At 43.9% G+C, this 26,466-nt stretch overlaps 1 protein-coding gene across 6 annotated transcripts in view; it reads right to left on the reverse strand.

Moving 5' to 3' along the window:
* NFIC (nuclear factor I C) overlaps positions 1-26,466 on the reverse strand; it is a 264,281-nt gene that overhangs the window by 42,847 nt on the left and 194,968 nt on the right. For 5 of the 6 annotated variants that reach the window (XM_033956988.1, XM_033956985.1, XM_033956987.1 and 2 more), the window contains 7 exons: positions 23,059-23,133; positions 19,879-20,002; positions 18,729-18,853; positions 7,036-7,164; positions 6,557-6,741; positions 5,572-5,731; positions 1,706-1,791 (listed from right to left, as the gene is read on the reverse strand). In XM_033956988.1, coding sequence (XP_033812879.1) covers positions 1,706-1,791; positions 5,572-5,731; positions 6,557-6,741; positions 7,036-7,164; positions 18,729-18,853; positions 19,879-20,002; positions 23,059-23,133 — 884 coding nt within the window. The remainder of the gene's footprint in view (positions 1-1,705; positions 1,792-5,571; positions 5,732-6,556; positions 6,742-7,035; positions 7,165-18,728; positions 18,854-19,878; positions 20,003-23,058; positions 23,134-26,466) is intronic. The other variant, XM_033956986.1, reaches the window with a different exon arrangement.

Raw genomic sequence — 26,466 nt, forward strand, 5'->3', positions numbered from 1 at the left:
TTGGAAGTTGGCCGGACAGACGGGAGCCAAACCCGCCTGTCCGGCAGGCAGCCAACGAAGGAATGAGGCCGGATTGGCCCATCCGTCCTAAAGCTCCGCCTACTGGTGGGGCCTAAGGCGCGTGGGCCAATCAGAATAGGCCCTGGAGCCTTAGGTCCCACCTGGGGGCGCGGCCTGAGACACATGGTCGGGTTTGGCCCATGTGCCTCAGGCCGCGCCCCCAGGTGGGACCTAAGGCTCCAGGGCCTATTCTGATTGGCCCAAGCGCCTTAGGCCCCACCAGTAGGCGGAGCTTTAGGACGGATGGGCCAATCCGGCCTCATTCCTTCGTTGGCTGCCTGCCGGACAGGCGGGTTTGGCTCCCGTCTGTCCGGCCAACTTCCAAAGGTACGGGGAAGGGGGGTGGGGGGGTCGTGGGGGTCGGCCAGGGGGGTCGCGGGTCGGCTGGGGGACGGGCGGAGGTTCTTGGGGGAGGGGGCGGTCGTTGGGGGGAGGGGGTTTGCGTCGAGGGCAGGAGGGCCTGGGATCCCTCCTGCCCGTAATGTAGTGCGGGGTGGGGTTAGGGGGTCGCCGTGGCCAGGAGGGTTTGGGCTCCCTTCTGGCCCAACTACACAAAGGTACGGGGAAGGCGGGTGGGGGTGTCTTGGGGGTCGGCCAGGGGGGTCGCGGGTCGGCTGGGGGACGGGCGGAGGTTCTTGGGGGGGGGCGGTCGTTGGGGGGAGGGGGTTTGCGTCGAGGGCAGGAGGGCCTGGGATCCCTCCTGCCCGTAATGTAGTGCGGGGTGGGGTTAGGGGGTCGCCGTGGCCAGGAGGGTTTGGGCTCCCTCCTGGCCCGATATTGTTGGGGAGTCGGCGGTCCTTCGGGGTGAGGGTGCGAGTGGTCCTGCCGGGGGGGGATGTATCGGACGTCGGGGGGGGGGCATCAGGCTTTCAGGATGGGGACAGACCTTCAAGGGGGGACAGGACTTCAAGGGGGGACAGTGCACGGAAAGTCAGGGGGGGTGAACGGAGAGTCAGGACAGCGCACGGAAAGTCAGGGCAGTGCACGGAAGTCAGGGGGGGTGAATGGAGAGTCGGGACAGCGCACGGAAAGTCAGGGCGGGCGAAAGGAGCGTCGGGCATCATGCGCGTTATATGCCTGAGCGCGGTATAGAAAAGTTTTGGTACATATCATCGTGATTTCTGCGCGCTATACCCCTGTGCGCGTTTTACACAGGTGCGCGTTATATCCGCGAAAATACGGTATGTCCCTTTCTAAATATTACTTTGAAAAGTGGACTAACATGGCCACCACACCATTTCAATCAAAATGTGTTTCAATACTATGCAACCAGACATCTTTGTTGTTGTTGATTGCTTTGTTGCAGTGTGTATGAACAGTTCCCCTCCTCTTCCCCCTTCAGTGCGGACTATTAGGATATTTTAGTTGTAGGGGTAATAGAAAACCATTTTTGTCCAGTGCCTTTCAAATTAGATTGTAAGCTCTTTCAAGCAGGGACCGTCTCTTATGTGTTTAATGTGCATCTGGTAGCACTATAGAAATAATAAATAGTAGTAGTTTCTAACAATTAAGATGTCTTTTGTAGACCGTGCTAATTGCAACAGTAGATGTATTTATTTCCCACCTGCTCTTAGTGACTGTCGCTGCAGTGGGGATGGGAAAGTTAGGTCTGGGGGATTATCTTAAGCCCCCTGCTGTTTATTACCTGTGGCTGATAGATGCTTCCAGGATCTCTTGGTCCTAGTCCCACAAAGGAACGATTTGCAGGAGGCGTGCCAGGGGCCGAGTAGGCTGAGGAACAGAGAAAAAAAAACACATAATAGGTGCGTTTCTAATTCAGAATTTATCGGGAGGGATCATTCCTATCTGACGAAGGTACCTATGTATATAGGGGATAATTCTATAGAGGTTGCCTAAAATTAGGCAAATTTTATATTAGCAATTACTCAAGTGATTACCATTATAGAATACCAATGTTAAATCTGCAGTTATGCACCAATATTTAGGCATGACCTTTACACAATGTGAATGGCTGGTGTAAAACTCCTCAATTAATGTTACAATTGCATGTGAAACTGTTGGCATTCTATAACCTTAGCACATATTCTTTGGGTACACCCCTGACCTACTGATGCCCTGAGTGGAGTGGAGCGAATAGATGCGAGTTGCTTGTTTACTTTTTCCAGAAAATACTAGGACTAGGGGGCATGTAATGAAGCTACGAAGTAGTAGATTTAAAAACAAACAAGATAAAATATTTCTTCACTCAAATATGTAATTAAACTCTGGAATTCATTACCAGAGAATGTGATGAAAGCAGTTAGCATAGCAGGGTTTAAAAAAGGTTTTGATAACTTCCTGAAAGAGAAGTCCATTAGCCATTATTAAGATGGAAATCCACTGCTTATTCCTAGAATAAGCAGCACAAAATCTGTTTTACGCTTTGGGATCTTGCCAGGTACTTGACCTGGGTTGGCCACTGTTGGAAACAGGATACTGAATTTGATGGACCTGTGGTTTCTCCTAGTATGGCAGCTCTTATGCCCATCAATCGAACCCACTCTTTAAAATCACAATCCAAATTCATCCAGCTCTTATGCCCATCCCACATTCATGCCCCCTTGCAGTTACACACTGTAGAATTTGTGTGCTATGGTTATAAAATATTGATTAAGAGCTGTTACACATATATTTGCAAGTTAGTTCCAGTTAGTATTAATTAATATCAATTATGACCAATAATTGGTTGTTACTGCCAATTTGTCAATTAAGTTACCCATGGAATTGAAGATACTCTAAAACAGGGATCTCAAAGTCCCTCCTTGAGGGCCGCAATCCAGTCGGGTTTTTAGGATTTCCCCAATGAATATGCATTGAAAGCAGTGCATGCACATAGATCTCATGCATATTCATTGGGGAAATCCTGAAAACCCGACTGGATTGCGGCCCTCAAGGAGGAACTTTGAGACCCCTGGACTAAAATCTGTCCAGGCAATTTTGTGAGCTAAGCTTAACATTGGGTGTATCTGATTATAGAATGAATGGGCTATCGTCAGGCAAGCTCATCTCTGGATAATTGTCACACACTGGATCAAGATGAAGTATAAAACTCTGCAGAGAATCCAGTTTTTTTACCTGCTGCTAAAATTTTGTGGCCAATTTTACTTCTTGTAGTAAATTATCCACAAGATAGCTGCTCCCTAAAGGTCTGTGGTGCTGTACACACCAGTCATTCTTTCTGCTTACATTTACAGTATATAATAACAGCTTGGATTCGGATGCGCCTTTCAGTTCAACAAAATCTCAACATATTTCCAGTCAGAATGCTAACAGAGATGGTTCCCTTAAAAGATTACGATTTAAAAGGACAGAAAGCCTGTTTGGATGAAAGGTGCCATGTGAATAAAAATCATGTGCATAGCAAGGATAAAGAGTTTACAGCTTTGGACTTGAAAAATACAATTCATATCTCATGAACAACATGCCATGGACTGGCTTAGTATCACCAGTTACAATTGACCCTCAACACCTTTTTCTGGAGGACATACTAGGCCATTTCCATTGCATCAATGAGCTCTGACTGGGGGAAGGGGTGCCTGGAGCCAAAAATATTCCTTTTTACTAAGCTCTGACGAGATGTCTGGTGGTGTAATATTATTACTGAAAAAATTTATACCACTCATCCAGACTAGAGCCTTTTCTCAGAGGTTTACAATAAAACATACATAATATCATCAACTTCTTCTCCTTGTTTTCCTATTCTCCCTCCCTTCCATGCTTCCCCTATCCCCACATTCACTCATGCTTTTCTTAGCCTCATTCCTTCTCTTATTCTTCTGTTCATTCCTTCCTCTTCTCTCATTCTGTCTAACTCCCTTGGATTCCAGTTCTTCACATTTATCCATTCCACTGAAGAAATCTGCTTGAAAAATTACATATTTATCTATTCTCTTACCGCAACAACTAAATAATTCCCATTCTGAGTGGTAATTGTAATATTCAAATAGCCTAGGAAAGGATCGGCAACCCACAGCTCATGAGCCACTTGTGGCTCTTCTGCCATGTGGCTGCAGCTCTCCAGGTCCCGACTCCCAATTCTTTAATCTCCCTCCCAACCCCACAGTTTGCCCCCTCCCCCAGGCCTACCAATGTACCTGTTGGTCTACTGGGGGGGTTTCATGGCAGGAGGCTGGTCCTCTTGCAACTGCCTCCTCGTGGCTGTCTTCTAAAAATAGCTGCTGTGACCTCTCGCAGCTGCTCACGACATTTCCTCTAGTACCGCAAGCTGCCACGAAAGGTTGCAGCAGCCATTATAGAAGTCAGCCACAAGGAGGCAGAAGCAAGAGACCTGCGCTCCTGCCACGAAGACCCCCCACTGGATCACCAGGTACCTCGGTAGGTCCGGGGGAAAGGAGGAATCATAGGTTTGGGAGGGAGACAAGGGTTGTAGCCTGGAGAGGCGAGAGAACCTTGACTATGGGTTAGGGGAGGGGGACACGCAGGGGCAGTGGAGGGAGGGAAGAGAGGTGCAGAGACCTGCGAGGGGTTGGAGGGAAGAAAATGGGGAGAGAAGCTAGACCTTGGGGAGGGAAGAGAATAAGAGACCTGGAATATCTCAAACCCCTTTCTGTACCCATTGCAGCTCTTTGTAAATCTTGGGTCAAATTTTTAGGATAAATTGGCTCTTTGCTTTAAAAAGGTTGCCAACCCCTGGCCTAGAACATGAGACAAAATACTCCTCCCAAATATGACTCAAAGAATCACAGACTTTGTTTCATAATGGCTGAGTAAATTCCATCTATGCCTCTACCACAAACCAAGATCTAATATGGTATGTATACATCTAAATTGGTATCACTGTTCCTTAGATCTACCAAAACAAGTGCCTTCTATACTGTTACTTTTTCCAAAACCTCAGGACAGATGTCTCTCCCTGTATGGATACCTCACTCTCAAGACCTACCAAGTCAGGTGTCCTTTCAATTCAGTATCACTGCCCTCCAATCAGTGGCATAGCGAGGGTGAGCGGCGCCCTTCCCACACACTTCCCCGCCACACGCGTGCCCCTTCCCCGTACCTTTTTAACTTCGGCGCAAGCAGCCACCAACTTATTGCCCACATCGGCTTCGGTGCGCTCTCCGGCATCACTTCCTAGGTGCGGGTCCCGGAAGCAACGCCAGAGCGAGCGCCGAAGCTGACGTGGGCAGCAAGTTGGTGGCAGATCGTGCCAAAGTTCAAAAAGGTACAGGGCAAGGGAAGGGTCGCGCATGCGCTTGGCAGGCAGAGGAGTAGCTATAGGCTATGTGGTATGGCTATATGCGCGTGGCAGGAGGAGGAGGAGGAGTGGGAAGGGGCAGAGAGGAAGAAGGGTGTCAGCGCCCTGAGGAAGATGGTACCTGAGGCAGACCCCCCCCCCCGTCATCCCCCCTCTTACTACACCACTGCCTCCAAGCCTACCACAGCAGATGTTAGATATTAGAGTACAATAGATACCCATGCCATGACAGTAACATTTTAGTTCTTCTCATATCATTTATTCTGTTTTGGGAGTTAAGGTTCAGTGGTGCTTACTGGGTGAAGTTGGAGAAGAGGTTCCTCCATCTGAAGTTGTTGTCGTTGATTTGGAGTCAGGAGGAATCGTCAGCCGTGGCATGCCTGGTGGAGGGGGTGGTGCCAGCATCTGTGTGGAAATATAGTGGCTGGGGACTTTGACTTGACCACTTCCATTTAACTTAGGAAACAGAGCACACAAACATGCTAGACTCAGAGCAGCAGGCAAAACTTTTAGAGATCACAGAAGCATCTGACATTCCAATACAAAGGCCCATCATGCCATCCCTGGGGCTGAGGCTGGGGCTGCACAGAGTAACTGTCTCCCATTTCTTACCAAGCAAGAGCAGGAGCTAAAGAATTGGACCTGCTTCTGAAGAGCTCAATGCACGTCTGACTCCACCTCTCTCCCCTGGCAGAGATGTGGGAACAATATATGCTAGCATTCTTTAATGCCATATTTTTCTTATCAATAAAGAAGGGATTTCTGAAAGTCCATCTAGCACATCACTCAGTGAGAGGCAAGAGTAATTGTCCATCTCCTCAGCTATGTGCGATTAGAGGTGGTGAATATTATTGTCTGTAAGCTCTGAAGGTCTTTTCAGATAGGATAATGGGTTTATACCTAGGGTTGGAACATGGTATGTGCAGCTGTTGGAGTCAAACAAGGTACAAGGCAGGTGGGAGCTGCCAAAATTGTGCCCTGTCCATTGTCTCCCCTGCTTGACTGCAACAAAATGGGTGGGCTGTGAGCCCTAGGAGGCATGTCACATAGGGCACATTTCTAGCTCAGGATGTGCCTGTTTATACCTATGGTTTGGGGAACTTCTGCCATAGGGAGGGCATGCTATGCACCAGTGGAGCTGTCCATGGTACTTTGACACCTTGGATAGTAGGAGACAGGGTTAGTTGGGTCAATAATTCTGAAGTGATAAAGCAGTGTTAGGTCTGGAGCATGAAGTAAGTGTAGACAGGCGAATGAAGGCAACCAGAAGAGGTGTCTTACCGGTCCAGGCTGCTGAGCTGATGGGTCACAGGCCAATGAGACAAGATCTTTCAGGGGATCCTGAGGGTTAAGATGAGGAGGGTAGCGGATGGCTGTGTGCTGGAAATACGTAGAGGCCGTCTGGGGTAGGATTGATGTGGTGGGGAAATGTAGAGCGGATGAAGGATGTGGACTTCTTGTGATGCCTAGAGAAAAAGGTGAGGGAGTAGAATGGAGAAAAGAAGAATGGAAAGGGAGAGAAGGTGCAGAAAGAGAGAGAGAAAAAGAGAGTACAAGAAGAGAGAAAGAAGGGATGAGAGAAAGGTAATGATAAAATTAAAGACAGAGACAGGAAAAGAAAGGGAGAGAAGCAGAAAAAAGAAAAAAATTATTATTATTTGGAATTGGTAAAGAATAGAAAAGTCCCATATCTTCAGCAATTTCACCTCTACGGATATCGTTACCCCTCTCCTTGCACCCTTTCCTTTATAGGCACTTACCACTGTGCACAGCAATGACGGGACGATGATGCTGGGTGAAGCTGGTAAGCCTCGGGGAGGAGTCCTGGGGAGAGGGGCTGTGAAAGGGAGACTTGTCAATCTCACTCTTCTTCACAGTTGGGGAGATCCCTGGCAACAAAAACAGGAAGCCACATGTAAGCGTTCAGTACATTACCAAATCTAGAATTCTTTTGTTTCTAAAGAAAGTCATAATATTAAAGGCAGTATCAATGGTACATTCCAGAAGCAATGCATGAAGGTTAGGTTAATCTCAACACCAAACAAGACTGTTGGTTACCAGCTAATTTCATGCCATTTGGACAGGCTGAACCAGTTCTACTTTAAGCCTTGTGAAGTCTATGGGCTTAAAAGGCCACCCTCTTGTAGAAAACCAAAATCAGTCCATAGATTCAATGCAGAACTGGTGCCATCTGTCCCTCATGATAAAGAGCTAGTTGATGACCCCATTAGCTACTGCCCTTCTCATGTTTTGAGTATTATATCGTCTTGAGCTTTTTTTTTTTTTTTTTTTTGCTTTATTGCTGGAATGGCTATATGATATTCTTATGAACTAAGATTAAACAGAAACAAAAATAAAGAAATGACAGACCATATAGCCTAGTGGTCTCCAATGAATGGCCCCATGGCTGCATGTTGGCCCCGAAGTCCTCCACTGCGGCCCTGGAAAATGCTCTTCAAGTCCTATAAATGTGTTAATTTCACTCTTGCCCACCTGATACAGAAACTGACCATCCAAAATAAATTGAGTTTTTAAAAATATATCCTTGAAGTGTTGCAGAATCAACATAAGTATTCATTTTTAAATATTTAATACCCAGTCTGAACAAGCAGGTCAAGGCAGATAACAAAATTAATAGTACGTGTAAGCTTGAAATCTTTTGATGGTCCTCAGAGCTTTTTTGTATTCAAACTGGGGCCCTTTAAATGAAAAAGGTTGGCGGCCACTGATATAGTTTATCCAGTCTTCCCATTCATGTCAACTACTAATCTCTACCATCCCTTTCTCTCCCCTACAGATCCTATGAGTGTGCTTCTCCATTTCTCTTGAATTCAGATACAATCTTCATCTCTACCAACTACATTGGGCGGCTATTCCACACATCCACCATCCTTTCCATAAAGGAGCATTTCTATAAATTATTTATTCATTCAATTTTCTATACTATTCTCCCAAGGGAGCTCAGAATGGTTTACATTAATTTATTCAGGTACTCAAGCATTTTTCCCTGTCTGTTCTGGTAGGCTCACAGTCTATCTAATGTACCTGTGGCAATGGGGGGATTAAGTGACTTGCACAAGGAGCAGTGTGGGTTTGAACCTACAACCCCAGGGTGCTGAGGCTGCAGCTTTAACCACTGCACCACACACTCCTGCATCTATCCCTTTTCACCTTTTTCCTATACCCCTTTGTTCCAGAGCTTTCTATGAATTAAAAGAGGCCTGTCCCCTATGCATTTATGCCACTGAGTTATTTAAATGTCCCTATCATATTCCCTTCTCCTGCCTGCCTTTCTAAAGTGCACATATTGAAATCTTTAAGTCTGTTCCCAAATGCTTTATGATGAAGACCATTGACCATTTCAGTAACCACCTTATAGATGATATAATCTTATGATTTTTGCTGATGTATGTGATTTTTAAGATTTTTAAATCTTGAAATGTGTATGTGATACTATGAGCCGCCTTGGATAAAGGCAGATTAAAAATATCTTAAATAAATAAATAAAATAAAATAGATATCTTTTTGAAAATGAGTTCTCCAGAAATGCACATACAGGCAGTCCCTGGGTTAAAAATGTCTGACTCATACTTATGAACCGGGGTCCTGCCTCTCCCTTTTTGTGCCAGCACGACTCTCCTCCTCCCTTCAGTGTCCCAATGCGCCTCTTGTCGCCCTTCCCTCCCTTTTTTTTGTGTCCCAAATTTGTGCCTCCCTCCTACTGGTGTTTACTTCCTCTAGCCGGTTCCTTCCTCCCAGCTGCACTTCTCTTCACAAAGCCGTGAGCAGTGGCTCCTGCACGTGGCTGACCCAGAAGCCTTCCTTCTGACTTCAGATGGAAGGTTTCCGGGTCAGTTGCAGGCCATGTGTAGGAACCGTGGCCGCAGTTTTGTGAAGAGAAATGAGGCTACGAGGAGGGAGCTGGTTAGAGGTAAACACCTGTGGGAGGGAGGCATGAATTAGGGACAAAGAACATAGGGAGGGAAGAATGATGAGGGTCGTGTTGGGACATAGAATTAGTAGTAGTAGAAGGAAGGAAGAGTGTCGCATTGGCACAGAAAAAGAGAAGCAGGATCATGTTGGGACACAGAAGGAAGGGAGCACAAACTTCGGACAAATGAAGGAAGGAGGGAGCATGAACTTGGGACATAGGATGGAAGAATAGAGGGAGTTAGGGAAAGAGATGTTGAGATGGAGGAAGGAATAGAAAGGGAGAATTGTTGGGTAGGGTGCCTGAGTGAGAGAGAAAGAGAGATGGTGCACATGGGGAAATGAAGAAAAAGAATTGTTGGGCTTAGGGAGGGAGGGAGAGAGAAATATTGGACATGGTGGTGGGAGAGGTGTGAGGTACAGATGCATGGGGAAGAGAGAGAGGAGAGGGAGAAATGTTGGATGTGGCGGTGGTGGAGAAGGAACAGTGAGACAGATGAAGAATGAAAGTGTACACTTATCATTTCTTTCTATTTCAACTATAGTACTTTATTTTCTAATCTAATCTTCCATTTGTGAGTTGCACAAACCTCAACAAGCTCAAGGACTATTTCTTTAATGTTTAATGTTCTTTAATGTTTAATGTTTTTATAGACTCTGTACTGTACAGAATCCAAGTTGCATACAAATTCAACTTAAGAACGGTTTAAAAAGGAACTTGTGACTCTGATGTGTGTGTGTGTGAAGTATTATGCTGAACTAAATAGAAAAAGTGAAGACCTTCAATGAGTGTTCAAAAACAACCTATCCAGAGATAAATAAACAATATAGAACACTCAGGTATCTATGGTACAAAAAGTTATTTAAACAGAGGAAAAAAGACCTCAAAAGACCCCGGAGTCAAATCAATAGACAGATACCGATTTGGGGTTGGGATACTATCATTGGTCAAAAACCTCTGTTGATTATGTCGATTTTTTAGTTTTTAATTTATTCAATATTTATTTTAAATTATTTATAATTTAATTATATATATGAGTTTCCTCAATTTTCAAAAATCATTCTCTTCCATGCGCGATTGAAAAATGAGCTACCAGCAATTCAATATCGATCCATGAGCAATGCTATATATTGCACATCAAAATAAGAATAGAAAAGCACTTATCTTTTCTGACCCAACAGAGGCCAAATCCGTTTCACACCAAAGGCTGGTAAATAACCGCTAATGGATTGTTGCTTTATTTTTTGAAACACAGATGCTGTCGACAGCGGCCCAAAACTATGGGTAACGAAAGGTTTGATTGTGGGGAAAAAAAATGGATCCTTCAATATTGGACACAATCTGTGGCCCCCTCATAATGGTATTGGAGAAATAGATCCTGGTGATGATGGAACGTAAAGATTTGCGTTTGACGTTTAAACATAAAAAAAGATTCCTTTCTATTTGGCGAGCGTACATACATTTGTTGCACCCTAGGATACAGGGGTATGTTTTGAACCAGATAGGGGAAACTGCCCTTTCTGTACCTTGACTATTTTCTGTTGCTTTTTGTTTATGTGTTTATTTTGTTTGGATTTAATATCATCTACACTCCAGTTTTATTATTTGTTGTTCTGTTTATGGCAGATTCTCTCTTAATGGGTTTAGGGCAGACATGGGCAACTCTGGTCCTCGAGGGTCGGAATCCAATCGGGTTTTCAGGATTTCCCCAATGAATATGCATGAGATCTATTTGCATGCACTGCTTTCAATGCATATTCATTGGGGAAATCCTGAAAACCCGATTGGATTCCGGCCCTCGAGGACCGGAGTTGCCCATGTCTGGTTTAGGGGGGAAGGGGTCATTTTCTTGGGTAATTTCTTTTTGCATAAAGTGTTTTATTGCTATAGTGGAGAGGAGGGTATAGTGGGTAGGGTCGGGTTTTGTTTTATTGGATATTGGGATTGACAGTTTTTTCTGATTAAAAATAGTTATATTATGCTGTGTTTTCTAACCTTTTCAATTTTGAGGAATGCTTAAAGCAGGGGTGTCAAAGTTCCTCCTTGAGGGCCGCAATCCTGTTGGGTTTTCAGGATTTTCCCAATGAATATGCATGAGATCTATTAGCATACAATGAAAGCAGTGCATGCAAATAGATCTCATGCATATTCATTGGGGAAATCCTGAAAATCTGACTGGATTGCAGCCCTCGAGGAGGGACTTTGACACCCCTGGCTTAAAGGGATTGAGGAAGGATGGGGAGTGAAAGAGGGAATTATTATTTAAAAAATTTTTTTTTTCATGCATAGAAGTATTTCACCCCTTATATTGTACTACTTCCCTGGCTTTTTGCAACCCAGATACATGACTCCTATATTTTTTTTCATTGCATCTAAGCTGCCACAGTTCAGACCATTCCTCACTTTGCTAGTTCCATCAAGCTTTGCTAGATTTGTTATCAACACTACATTGTTATCCAGGGTGTCTATCCCATTGGTATCATCTATAAAGGGGCAAACCTTACCAGAAACCCTTTTGCAATAACACTTCCAAAACAAGAACTGTAGCACATCACTAGCAATGCAAGTTATGGTGTCTTATTTAAGGCATCAGCATTGATGCCTGAGACCTACCGAGACTAGATAAGACCAATGTTTGCAAAGTACTATCAACTCTATTTAAAGAGGAGAAGGGATCTCAGTGGACAAATACAATTATAAAACATTTGGCTTCCGATGAAAAGGATCCCAATTTGCTTTATGTTTCAGCCACTCATCTGCATAGTCATCTCTTATGGTGTGGAGGTGACTGGAAGATGTCTGCGAGGCATCTGAGCCCAAACATGAACTCTCCCAAAGGCTGGACGGGAGAAACTGTGGCACTGGTTATGAGAGTCATCCAATGATAGCTGAAGAAATGGGGGAAAAGTTTAGGCCAGTTGATCCAGGGCTGGTAGGGACAATTTATAGTAGAAGGGGATGACCCGCTTTCAAGACTCCAGGCACTCTCCTGCCTCGTGGCTGAAAAATAATAGCATTCACCTTCCTATGCTATATCCAGCTGATACAGAATACTGCTGCTAAGCTTATTTTTGGTACGAGTAAATTTGATCACGTAACTCCATTGCTCAAAGAATTACATTAGCTTCCAGTGTATCTTAGAATTCATTTTAAATGCATTTCTATTGCATTTAAGATCCTATTTGGCATTTTCACTACTCTGGCTCCTTTAGACAGGAATGTGCATAGATTCCATCTCGCCAGAAGTTCTCAAAAATTAAAACTTATATTTTCTTCTCTTAGGGGTAAAAATGACTCTATGCTGTGCAGGAGTTAAAATATGGAACTCCCTTGTAGGCCAAATACAAAACTGTAGTGAAAAGGGCATGTTTAGAAAATTACTCAAGATGCAATTATTTGTAGATGCCTTTTTTTAGCCAATAATTTTCCTCTCTACACAACTGATGAATTATTCATGATTCTCATTATATAAGATATGGTATTAGTTTGTAGATATGATTTTTGATGATTGTTTGTGTGTCTGTTTTATCATGTTTTTACAAAATTATGCATGTAAATTATGTAAACCGTTTAGTTTTAAATGGTATAGAAATTTTTAAAATAAATACAATAGATCTATCAGGAGACTCAGCCACTCTTTCACTTTCAAACTGACAGAGCTCTGTAATAATTTACCACTTGCATTATGAAGTTTAGGCCCCTTTGTTTTATTCTGGAAAGCCCTGAAAACTTTCTTGTTTGTTAAGCATTTTGGAAACTAACCATTTTAATTTACCGTAGGTTTCATTCTTTTGTTTTTCCGTATTATGTTTTCGTTACTGTTAACCGAGTCGTTACTGTTAACCTTTTGGTTGATGACCCGGTCTATAAAACTAAGTTTTAGTTTAGTTTATCCAAACCCCTCGGGCCAAAGAAAGACATGAATTCTTTTCTTATATTTGACAAGAAGGAAATCTTTAATATACAGATGGTCAAATACAGAAGCATGGAATTTGACACCAAACCGTCACATCCAGCATGTCAGCAGCAGGCTGAGAACCAGGGAAGTTCAAATCGCCCTGTGGATCCTTGGGATTTGGGGCAAGTTACTCAACCCACTGTTGCCTCAGGTACAAACAGAATGTAAACTCTCTGGGAAGAGAAGAATACCTAGAGTCCAATATTCAGTTGGCAGTGATCAGTGTTTTGCTGGCCGCTGCTGGAGTTCTCTCTAGAAATTCAATGCTGTGCCATGCCCTGGTTCTGGCATTGAATTTCCAGGTATACGGAGTCAACCCAAACATAGCTGGATAAATGCAGTATTTGGATAAACAAAGGAGCAGACAAGACTAGAATTTCAAAACCGAATCTTTTAATGTCACCAATAGGAAGTTGAACGAGAAAAACAGACTCGACACGGACCGTGTTTCGGCTACAAAGCCTGCATCAGGAGTCTAATGTGACTTTTGGACACGAGTTTTTGTTGAATTAGATTGCCACATTAGACTTCTGATGCAGGCTTTGTAGCTGAAACATGGTCCGTGTCGAGTCCGTTTTTCTCGTTCCACTTCCTACTGGTGACATTAAAAGCTTCAGTTTTGAAGGTCTGGGTCTTCTATGCTCCTTTGCTCATCCATTTAGTTTTATGCAGTTTTTTTGTTTTCTTAAGTGCAGCATTCAGCTCTTAACCGTCAGTGAAAAACTGTATAAAGACAGGACCAAATAAAAGTCAGTCCTATTTATGTGGCTATCTTGGCCAGTTAAGTGCCAGACATTTTTGGCAGCATTATCCAGTTAAATGCCGCTGAATATGACCTGTTAGCAGCAGACAAATGATTTAACAGGCCAAGAGCTTTCTAGCTAGTTAAAATGCTGTGAATGTTGATCTTCTAATGTACCTAATCCCTTACCCTTTCCATTTTCTCTACTTACTGTGGTGCCACAGATTCAACCTGCTTGGCAATCTTACCCTTCTCTGCCATTAAGGATCTTTTGTGATTATTCCAGGCTTTCTTAAATCCAGTATTATTTTTGCCTACACCACCGATAGGGATCCAAATGGGTCTGTGTGGAGGCCCACTCCATGCACCTACCACTCTTTCCTACAAAAATAGCCTTATTTTGTTGTTTAGAATTAAGTTTTATTATAATATTGAGATTATTTTAGTTGTTTTAGGGCCCCTTTCATCAAACTGTGCTAGAGGTTTTTAGCACATGCCGGTGAAGTAAATGTTCTGATGCTCATAGAATTCCTTTGAGCATCGGAGCACTTACCTCACCAATTGCAGTTAAAACTACAGCTTCAGCATCCTGAGGTTGTGGGTTCAAACCCCACCCTACATTTTGTGGCCCTGGGCAAGTCACTTAATCCCCCACTGCCCCAGGTACATTAGATAGATTGTGAGCCCATCGGGATAGATAGGGAAAATGTTTAAGTACCTGTATGTAAACCACTTTGAATGTGGTTATGTTACTACAAAAAGGTGGTATACAAGTCCCTATCCCTTATCCCTTATTGTGTTTATGAAACACATCTATACTAGATAGATCAAATTAAAATGGCAACCTGCGTGTCCTCACCTCATTCCATATATCCCTCTTGCCCTCTGCCCTGACCAAAAATAAGCACAAAAGCTGTTTAAAGAAAACAAAAAGAGCTAACATCATGCACTAGGGTTTCTTTCCTTCATGGATTTATTTTATAACCAAAGATAGATGAAAGAGTCAGCTGCAGGGAAGATTTTGTGCAGTGCCTACAAATTATTCACCATGCCAAGATATTAAAAAAAAAAAGCCAGAGACTGCTTGCAGTGCAGGTGGGATGCAGGAGAAAGGGGAACAGGAAAAGAAGGTGGGATCAGGAAGAGACTTCAGGTCTATTCAAGGGAAAAATGCAATAAAAAAAGGAAAAGATTTAAGGCTAGGGACGCAGAGACAGAAAGTGTGAGTGAGTGAGTAAAATGAACTTGTAGGTTGGTTTTTTTTTTTTTTTTCAGTGCACAATAAATTCCAAGGCAGACTGAAACCAGCTCTTGACAGGATTCCAGATCAAACCACAGACTGTACAAAGGCATTAAGTGAAGGAAGCTGACAAAATGAAAGAGAGGGAGGGAGAGAACAAGGCAAGGAGAGAGAATGAGAAAGACACACACGCACACACACACTCCAGCCTCAGCCAGGTCAGCTAAGGACAAACTCTGTTCTGCTGTAGTAAACAATTTCTGTACTTCAGTACTTTGTGTCCTGGTTAGCCCTTTGTGCTGTGGAAATGCTTTCTACCTGTTTGTTTCTCTCTCCACGGGTATGGAGACAGGGAGTAAGTTCTGCCATCTGTCTCTTCACAGCTAGGAAGACTGGGATGGGGGGCAGAGATCTACCTGACTCTCCTTTCCTCCATATTTATTGGAAAAGAGTGTGCATCATTCTGTTTCTCCTTAGGCAGCTTTAAGAAGGGTTTTCTCCAGACAGGGCCAAAGAACATGAGTGGAGACATATGACACTTCAAGGGTTAACTCTCCAACAGTGACACACCTCAATTATTCATTCCCACCTAAGTCACAGCTATAATCAGGCCACAGATCATTTAAGGAGGATTTGACTGTATATCCCAGAGGGACCAACAGGGATTGGACTAAAAGGCAGAGGAGGATTTATCAAGAAAAGCCTTATCTGGAGTACACTTATATGGGTAACCGAACAATAAGGAACGAAGCACCTCTGATCCTGCCTGGCCTGAATGTCCATCTGCATGTCAAGAATGGGTATGGGTCACTAGGCCAATATATGGACTGTTCCAACAAAGGACAGTTTCTCCATCTGAAGATCTGGTCACTGCAAGGTCAGGGCACTGGGTTGAACACAGGGCTGGCATATTAACATAAGAACATACTGGGACAGACCGAAGGTTCATCAAGCCCAGTATCCTGTTTCCAACAGTGGCCAACCCAGGTCCCAAGTACTTAGCTAGATCCCAAGTAGTAAAACAGATTTTATGCTGCTTATCTTAGGAATAAGCAGTGGATTTCCCCAAGCCATCTCAATAGTGGCCTCGGGATTTCTTTTTTAGGAAATTATTACTGTTGTGAAATGGGAAATATTACTGTGTGGAATGGGATAGTTTTTTAATGATGGACCTGGTGGAACACAAACTGCTTTCCACTTAAAATTTCTTATTAGCAGATTCCCCCTTTCCACCCCACCTCCTCACTGTTCCTTGATTCTTTTGCCATCATTTTCTCTACCTGCCAGCATTTATTACCCATTCTCCCTCCATTTTCCATCTCAAAATATGTTTGTTCACCCATGGTATGAGGGGTTGGGTGGAGACCCCCCCTTCCCCATGGCTTGGGATGTCAGTGCAGTTTGAGGAGTGGGATGGAGGTGTATTAGAGGCACGCACAAAACAAAATTTCTCAAGCACTCTAAGACAAAACTAAAGAAAAAAAATCTCTCTGTATTTAGGTTCTAACAGGATGTAAAATGTGGTATTAAAATTACAAAACTTAAAAAGATTCAGCATGTACCAGAAACAGTAACTTCAATTCCCTGCTGGCCACAGGTTTCAGTTGACAAAGCTGCTCTTTTCTAACCCCGCTCCCACCATCATTTAGTGCCAGGTGTAACCCACAGGAAAAGTGCCTAGAAAAGCAGAAACTCTCTCATGCCTGTTTCCCCTTGGCAGTGAATGGCTGATGTCTTGGACCAATGGAAAAGTTCCTGTAGCTGAGCAAGATAGAAAACAACAAAATCCTAACAGACACAATTAAAAAAAAGGAACTTGTATAGAAAGGGGAAAACATTCCCCCCCCCCCAAACCCCATAAAACCAACCAAGGAGTGCGAGAGCCAGCAGTTGCAACCACCTGAAAGAAGAGGCTGGCACTTTAATTAGCTCTCTTTCCCTCCCTCCACTCCCCTTCTTTTCCTAATGAAGAATTAATTGGCACTGTCTAGACAGTGAAACAAAAAGGAAAGAAAAAGAAAATAATGAAAAATTACTTTTGTAGTCACCATCCACACCTGGGGAATGGGAATTACAGGGGGGGGGAAGATACATTTACTGACTTCCCAAGACTAGATGAGAAGACTACACCAATTCAGGGGGTGGATATGTCTGCATATGGAGGTAGCTCCTTGCTGGGAAAAAATTGTTAAATCTATTAAATTACAGGTGGTCCCTTCTCCGCTTTTCTTTGGTTGCAGTTCAAGTGCAGGGTCTGAGCCATTAGCTGAGGACAATCTCTTCTTGGGCTTTTGGGTGAAACTGAAGAGAAGGGGTTAATATTACAACCCTTCTCCAGCAAGATCAGGGCTGGGCCTACCATAAGGGCAGCAGCATTTGGGAGGAGGAGAGGACAATGGTGTGAAAGGAGAGCATTCTCTCTCCCATTCCTTCCCCTGGTCCCAAGTTCAGCATCTTCTCCCCCTTCCTTCTTCTAAGCATCTGCTGTCACATACCTCTTCTAGGACGGTTCCAAAGGTACTCTCTGCTGGCTTGGGGCTTTCCACTACAGGTCTGTGCTCATGTTTCAAGTTTATTAAAAGATTTTTTAAACCGCTTAATCAGGTTTCTAAGCGGTGTACAATATAAAAATTACATAAAAACAAATTTAAAAGTTAGGGATACTAAACAATACCAAAAAGATGCATAATAAGACGTATGGACTAACTTCAGACAGTAGGGAAGAAAGGAGAGAACTACAATCGTGAGAGAAAGAGCACAATGAAAGGGAAAAAAAACAATAGGTTAGGGTAAAAAGCAATAAAGTTTGATTTTGTCCTTAAGAGGACAGTTATTGTCCAAAAGCATCCTGGAACAAGAATGTTTTTAATTTAAATTGATTTATTGCGGATTCACTGCGCAACTGATTGGGCAGCGAATTCCAAAGAGAAGGGGCGGTGACCGCAAAATTATTGGAACGCAACGTATTGATCGATTTTAATGATGGTATGACGAGAAGGTTCTGCGACATTGAACAAAGCGATTCTGCAGGACTTCTGCATCCCAATTTCCCTTGACACATTTTCTATTGAGGGGGGTGTGGGATGTAGTAGCGCTTCAGCATGGGCCTTAGATACGCTTGGGCTGGTCCTGCTTCGGGTGGGGAAGAGGGAAGCAGAGAGAAGCTGGACATCTTAGGGAGGAGAGGCAGGGAAGAGGAGTAGCTGGATTATGGAGGTTGCTGGACATAGAGGGGGTGGCCTTGAGCCACTCCTTGGTGGAGGTAGAGGGGGGATGATGCATGGCTGAAGATTCTACTAGGTTGTCAGATACCCTTGGCAATGGTTTTATGATCTTTGACAAATCTAGATGATTTATAAAAGCTCCCTCTGTATATACACATGTATCTGTAGATAAATGCACATTTATACATAAAGAGATACAAGTCTGTGAAAGTGCACATATGGGGACAAGCATGTGCTGGAGCATGAGCATTACCAAAGTATTACAGAAACATTTTGGATTTATGTATATAGCACCTGTAAACATGCCTTCTTCCTTCCCTCCCCTCTTCCCCTTCCACTCCCACATGCAGTCGCTTACCCCCTTCCATGTCCTCCGTCCAGTTGCGACTGCTGCTTGTGGGGGAGCTAGGGGAGGTGTAAAACTCACCCCCCGGACTGGTGTCAATGTCATCCTCCATGGAGCCCGATTTGTGCCGTTTACTCCTGGAAAACAGGGGATGGGAGGGCACAGAAAGAGGGAACAAAGAAAAAAAAATTCAGGGAACATGTTATCAGAGTAACCCCTATCCCCTTGTCCCGAACCACCAATTTCCCCCTCCCCCCCCACACTGAAAATGATGCCAGGAAACTTAAGATCAGTGACAGGATATCACAGAATTTGTAGCTGAAAATGGATGAGCCACCACCCTATGAAAGTGTATTAGGAGGTAGAGTAGGCAACGGTGAACATGGCATCCTCATCAGTTTCCACACCAACCTTAAATGAGCTGGAGCACAACTTTGAATTTGCTGTAAAGGAGCCCTGGGTATTCTCTAAATGTGAAACAATAAATCCTAACAGAGCTATAGACACTCTTCTCACCACGTGTGTGCCTATGGATGCACGCATGCACATGAGAATGTTGGTTTCTCTCAGTTTTAGGTACACCTTTCCAGCACGGGAATGGGTTGAGAGACCCAGGTACCGTAGCTGAAGATTAGATGTTTGACTCCTCCAATTGAAAAGATGTTCTACTGCACCTGTGCCATTTTTTCTGACCATCTGCCTACCTCTATGTGTGGTGCAATGGTTGGTAGAAGGGGCCTGTGCAGGCTTGGGGTTTATACTGATAATATACTAGAGCTGATGCCATCCTCCTAACGCAGTGCCATGCAAACTTTCTTAAGCCGCGAGGTAGTGGCTGCGGCTTGAGGCACCCAGAAGTGCGTAGATGTTGCACGCATGATTGACATCATCACGTTGACGGCCCTCCAGACGGGCCCCGAGACACCAGTGAAGGATGCCAGCAGGGAAGAGGGCCGGAGAGAAGCCGGTGCCCACCGATTGCCTACAGGTCATGCCTCTCGCTGCGAGAGGCACGTCCTGTAGGCAGTCAGTCAGTACCGGTGCCTCCTCTCCTCCTTCCCAGTGTGCTGGGCACACCTGAAATCTCAAGCGGCACACAGTTTGTGATACACTGCTCTAACGCATGACTTGAAATACAAGATTTAGGATGCATGGTACATACCCACTGGATGAGGTGCTGGCTAGTGTTCTCCTCATCCCAGCACTGGAAGGGTTCAGGTCATAGGCCAGGTGACCTTGCAGTTCACCCAGGGAGAAGTTTGGCCCTGTGCCTGTCACCACGGGCGCTGCAAGATAGAAGCGATTAAAAACAAAACAAAACAAAAAAATAAAGCCACAAAGAAACAAGGAATACAGTACAATGAAAAGCAGGGACAGAGCTAAAGCCCAGTCCCAGGGGAGGACCATGAACCTCCAGGTCAGAATTGCTTAGCCAAGGCTCATTGGCTTCCAGTCATACACAGAATTACACATAAATTATGTACTATTATTTTTAAAACATTAGAAAATAAGACTCCAGCATTTTTATTCAGACTACTTATTCCATACTCTGTTAAAAGAACTTTAAGATCTAGTGAACGGAATCTTTTATCAATTCCTACGTTAAAAGTAATAGGCACAAGAAGACAATTTATCTTCTCATGTACAGCTCCCCAGATCTGGAATGCGCTTCCTATGTTTTTACGGGAGGAGAAAGTGTTTGGGAAATTTAAAAGCGAATTAAAAACCTTTTTGTTTAAAGACGCATTTTTAAATTAATTAAATTTTATTATACAGTGTTACTCTAGTTAATTATTTTTCACTCATTTTTTAATTTCCTTATGTGTTTTCCCTGTATGTTCTTTCTTTACTATAAAAAATGTATTTCTCCCTCTCTTTCCCTTTGTTTTTGTTATAATTGATAAATTGTATGTAATGTTTTCGTTTTCATATGCGTATATTTTATTGTAAATCGCTTAGAAATTTGATTAAGCGATTCAACAAACAACCTAATAAACTTGAAACTTGAAGATCAACCTGAGATGAGAAAAGGGGATTCCTTCAGTGTGAAGCACTGTGTCGCATATGACACTGTCTCAGGCACTGGATAGAATCCAGAACTACAATTTCATCTGTCACCAAATGAAAAACACAGTAAAAATAACAGAAGGTATCAGGTGCAGAGCAGAGGTTTCATGTGACTTCACAACTCTGGACACTGCACATAGAAGGAAATTCTATAACTTGGAACTACAAGCTAAGCGCCCAAATTATGCAAGCTGTCAGCCTATTCTATAAGGGCACTTATACACATTGGGATAAATTCTATATATGGCGTCAAAAAAATACCAGCATGGAAAAAAACACACCTAGCGCTATTCTGTAAACCATGACTAACTAGTTTATAGAATACGTGCAGTGGCCGGCCTTGCAACTAAAATTTAGGTGCAATCATTTACACCAACTAAAACCTGCCCGCACCTAAATTCTGCATGGATTGGGCATATTCTATAACAGTGCATGTAATTCTTAAGAATGCCCATTGTATTGTATTTATTATATTTGAGATACCGCTCGTACATGCGTATTAAGAGGTTTACAAACTAAATAAATTTGGACTTCACTCTCTGTCCCGAACGGGCTCACAATCTAAACCCATGACCTGGCCATGACCCTCCTATGGCCATGCATTCGAATTTACGTGCACCACTTTATGGAATATGCTTAGAAAGTGGTGCATGTAAATTCTATTTAGTGCCACTTAGTACCAATAATTGCTTGACAGTGGGCAATTATCAGTGACGATTGGCTTGTTAAACAATTAAGTTGCATGCACAATTTGGCTGTGCAGCCAAATTTGCGCATGTAACTTTAATTGCCATATATAGAATCCAGGGCAGTGGCATAGCAACGGAAGTTGGCACCCGGGTTGGTGGCGCCCGGCATCACCGTGCCATGCGCCTCCCACTCTTTCCCACTACTTGAGCGCTCCCCCCCACCCCGCATACCTCTTGAAATGTTCACCGGCATGAGTAGCATCTTCCACCCGCTGCTTGTGCCGTCTCCCCTCTGATGTCATGTCCTGGGCCCGCGACCAGGAGTGACATCAGAAGGGAGCCGAATCTGGCGCAAACAGCAAGTGTGTGTTTGTGTGTGTGGGGGGGAGCTGAGAGGAGGAGAGGCATTGGCACCCCCCGCAAAGACAGTGCCCGGGGCAGTCTGCCCCCCTTTTTCTTACTACGCCACTAATCTAGAGGATTATGGACTAAATTCTATAAATTGTGCCCAAATTTAGGCACACAAAAAAAGAGCATTAAGTGCTATTCTATAAACAGTAGAGTTCAGCGCCGTTTATTCGCCATTTATAGAACAGGGCTTAACACCAGGATCCACGCCCAAATTTAGGTGTAAGGATTTACACCAATCGAAACCAAGTGGGAACCTCTGGGCACCAAGCCTCTAACTGAACACTAAGAAAATATAAATGAAATTGCAGAGCAGAGCAACTTCTGAGCAACATGCTTGCAGAAAAAAAAACCTGAGGGGGCAAAAGCAGCTTCCTGGGAAGGAGGCAGAGTTCAAAGATGATTTACAGCATTCTGCAAGCATCTTGTGGGTTCAGATGCATAACCCTAGCGTTCAGGACTATTACACATATTGAACTAGAAATTAAGATTCATTTTCAGCTGAAAAGTTATGCTTCTAAGTCTGGCTGAAAATAGGGCACAAATTTAGGAGGCTAACTTAGCAACATAAATTTATGAGCTCAGCATTTTCTGTATATTGGGCCTTGGAATTTCAGAAAGGGAGAAGCACTCGGGGCCCGATTCTATGAACGGCATCTAACTCCTAGGTGCTGTTGAGCATGATTGTCTATCAACCACTAGAAACCATTTATAGAATCACGTTTAGCGGTACCTAAGCATTCTTAGGCCCCAGTAGGTGTAAAATCCCGAGGTGCACTCCTGAGGCATTTTCTTGGCCTAAATGAGGGCATTTAACTCAATCCATGCCCATACTCTGCCCCGAATCTACCTTTAATCATGTCTACTTGCACCTTGGTTTAGACACCTACATCAAAGAGGTAGGTGCCTACCGGCAAATTAATTTTTAAAATGGTTTTTTAATGGTGTTTTCAAATATCAGCACTGATTAAGCCATTAAAAAAAAATTAAGTTACTGTAGGGGCCTAGATTGGCTAGGGGTGCCAATCTATGTGTTTAACTATAGGCATCTTTAATAGAATCAGGGCCTAAGGGTCTAAAAGTTAACTGAAAGGGGCGCAAGGCTGGAGGTTCATGAAGGGTTCCTAATACCAGTAATGGCCTAGGGAGTGGCGGAGATGGGTCATTTGTTTACTCACTTCTGGAAACTTGAATGAGTTCGGTGACACTAAAGACCCCAGAGGTGACGAAGCTCTCCTGGAAATCTGACGTGTCTGAAGAGCAGAAAAAACAAAATTTCTATACTTTTGCTACATTTCTCACTAAGACAAATTCCATAAACAACTGAACACATAGGGAAACCCCACCTAGATACATCTCGAAGACTAAATTCTACAAATGGGGCCTAAAAAAAATTGACACTGCTAAAAAAAAAAAAAAATAGTGTTCAGCACTATTCTATAAACGGTGCTCAAAGTTAGGTGATGTTTACAGAATAGCGCTTATGCCGGGACCCATAACTAACTTTAGGTGCAAGCATTTACATCAACTGAAATGAAGTGCAAATCCTTGCGCCTAAATTAGATGCAGAACCCTGTTATTCTATAACAGTGTGTGTAAACTGGAGGAACGCCTCTGATTCGCCCATGACCCAACCCTGGCTCCTCCCCCCTTTTGGAGCTACATGTAAAATTTATGTACGGATCCTGGCGCCTGCGCCTAAATTTCAATTAAAGCCAATTAGCACCAATAATTGATTGCATTATCTGCACTAATTTTTTCGTTATTCAATTAAGTTAAACAGGCAACTCATAGCGCCATATATAGAATTCAGGGGCAACCGCCTAGTTTCCTCATTCAACAGCTGTCAGTAGCTTGTGCCACCTTTCATGCTTTCTGAGAATAAAGCAGCACTTGCAGTGGAGAAAGGAAGAGCGTTCCCCCATCCTAGGAGCCAGAAATAGCTGGGAGCATGGAAAGCACATGGACAAACTATAACAGAGTCTCTGGAGAAGCTTTGACTGTTTCTTTCTGATCCTGACTTTTTTTTTTTTTTTTTTTTAGGGAGGGGGGTTGGCTTAGACAGCACAGACCTAAAGATATGAGTTCAAATTAAATCAATGGCTCTAGTTAACCACACAAATATGATAGCCACATTCTCTTGAGAGAGGCTTTGCAAAATAATTGCACATGGTTATGATATTCTCAACCCAGAAGTAGTTGGACTGGAGTGGCACAGAGCCTGCGCTCCAAGCAAACACTTGCAGCAGGTATTCAACTCACAGGGCTGAGTGCCATGTTTGGAAAACAGCAAATATTTGACTTATGGAGCTGTTGCTCAGCCTCCCAGGCCCTGGGGCCTAGGCAATGTGGAAAATCATGAGGAGGGGTAATGGAAAATCTTTTTTCATATTTTAACACATTGCACAGTTGTAATGGGCATTGAGAGAAAGTAGGGGAGGGGGGTCCTCTTACACTAAGGGTATCACCCTTTGACATATCTATTCAGGCTGCAAGCACTTTCTTGCCAATCTTCCTTCTGGAAGGATACAGCAAGTACCGTAAGTGCAAAACATTTACTGAACAGTTTTGCACTGCAGGGCAGGCAGAAAGAGGGTGAAACCTTTCAGCCAATCCAGCTCCAGCAACTGTAGTAGAGCATGTGACTCTCACATGAACAACCAGAGAGTTTGCGGTATCACTGCTCTGACATTAAAACCACAAGAGCAGCAGAGAACGAGGGGGGTAATGAACATGCCACAAGTCAGAAGCCCAGCGGGTCTATGAGGAGAGTGCACGTTCAGGCTGGTGGCACATATTCAGCACCACAAGCTGACAAATGGCACTCATCTTCACAGCCAAAGTATATGTCTGCCAACCCAGCTCTACATCTTGAGGGTGGCCCTGGCCAGATTCTTCTCTGTTCAGTACAAGGTGAGGAGTCTCATGAAACTGGTAGAATAATCCTTGGTCAGAAGCATATAAAAATCGGAATCAATAAATGGTGCTGAAATTGCTCCACATAAATCTGCTAAATCGCAATTCTATAAAGGCAGAAAATCAAGCTTTGCTTGGATTTTCTCTCCCTGAGGTCTAACACCAACTGAAACCTGGTATAAATCTGGGCATGCAGGCTGGGCGTGGATCTCTCTAATTCTACATTACTGCACACATCTAGGGAGAACGCTTCAGAGCTGCCTCTGTGCCCCTGCATGGCCACACACCCTTCTGGGTTGCATGCTATGGAATTTGGGCATGCAGTGGTACAGAATAGTGCGTAGCAAGATGCGTGCACAAATCCAACTCAGTGTCAATTAACATCAATAATTGATTGATAGAGCCAGCTGCATACCTAGCATATGTGACGCCCAGGGCCCATCATTTTTTTACCCCCCCCATCTGTATGAAAAACATGATTTTTAGTAACAATCCACGCGTCACGCAAGAGTGTACCTAGAAAAAGGCAGCATCTTACATACTGCACCCATTGTAAAACTAAACAAGCCAGACTAGTACAGATCAATCCTGCACAGTCAATCCTAACAGAAAACCATGTCTTTTGAATACACTGAACACAGAAAACACCTTCGCCTAGTATGGAATTTGTAATCACAAACTGACCCCTCCCCCTTTTACAAAACTGTAGTGCGTTTTTTAGCCACGGTAGTTAACAGCTCAGACGCTCATAGACTTCTGAGCATTGGAGCTGTTACCAGCATGGCCAGCACTAAAAAATGCTCTACGGTTCTGTAAAAGAGGGGATAAAATAGAAATACGTAGACAAAGGTTAAATTGAACCACCAAGAAGCTAGACTCTGCATACAATGCAACACTATAGAAACAGCGATGCATCTCCCCTAAAGCAAAAAAAAAAAAAAAAAAAATTAAATAGAAAATTTTCTCTTCTTTGGTTTCTGCTTTCCTCATCTTCCTGTCATTCTCTTCATTTCAAGCACTGTCTACCCTCTCTCTACCCCTTCTATATGGCATCTTCTCTCCTTCTATGCCTCTTCCATCCATCTTTTTCCCTTTTCTCCTCCAATGGTCTGGCATCTCTCTCCTCTTCTTCCCTTCCCTCTCCCACACCCCCATGGTCTGACATTTCACTCTCTCCTCTCCCTTCCCCCCACTTCCATCAGCATCTGACCCCTTTCTTTCCCGCCAACCCAATTCATCCAGTATCCTTCCCCCTTATGTCTCTCTCCCCTTTCCCTGCACACCAATTCCATCAGCATCTGCCCCCTTTCTCTCCCTCCACCCCCCTTCTATGCTCCTTTCTCCCTTCAAACCAGCAAGGTCCCGCAATGACTGTGGCTGCCGGTCCACCTCCCTCTGACATCACTTACGTTTTCCTGAGCAGAGCTGGCAGACGCAGTTATCGTGGGACACTTCCTGCACTTCAGGGCGGCTGCCAACTCAGCTCCGGAATAAGAACAGCAGCCACGCTGAGGTGCAGGTCCTGTTGTAGAGTATTGCGGGTTGTTCCGGACCTGGACAGCTATGCACACCTCTAGGGTGTGCACCCGGAGTGGTCTGCCCCCCACTCCCACCTCACCCTTGGTACGCCACTGGCTACAGCCCAATTATCGTGAAATAGCTTTGTAGCC

This window comes from Geotrypetes seraphini, chromosome 8 (genome assembly GCF_902459505.1).
Source record: "Geotrypetes seraphini chromosome 8, aGeoSer1.1, whole genome shotgun sequence".
In the NCBI taxonomy this organism is placed as follows: domain Eukaryota; kingdom Metazoa; phylum Chordata; class Amphibia; order Gymnophiona; family Dermophiidae; genus Geotrypetes; species Geotrypetes seraphini.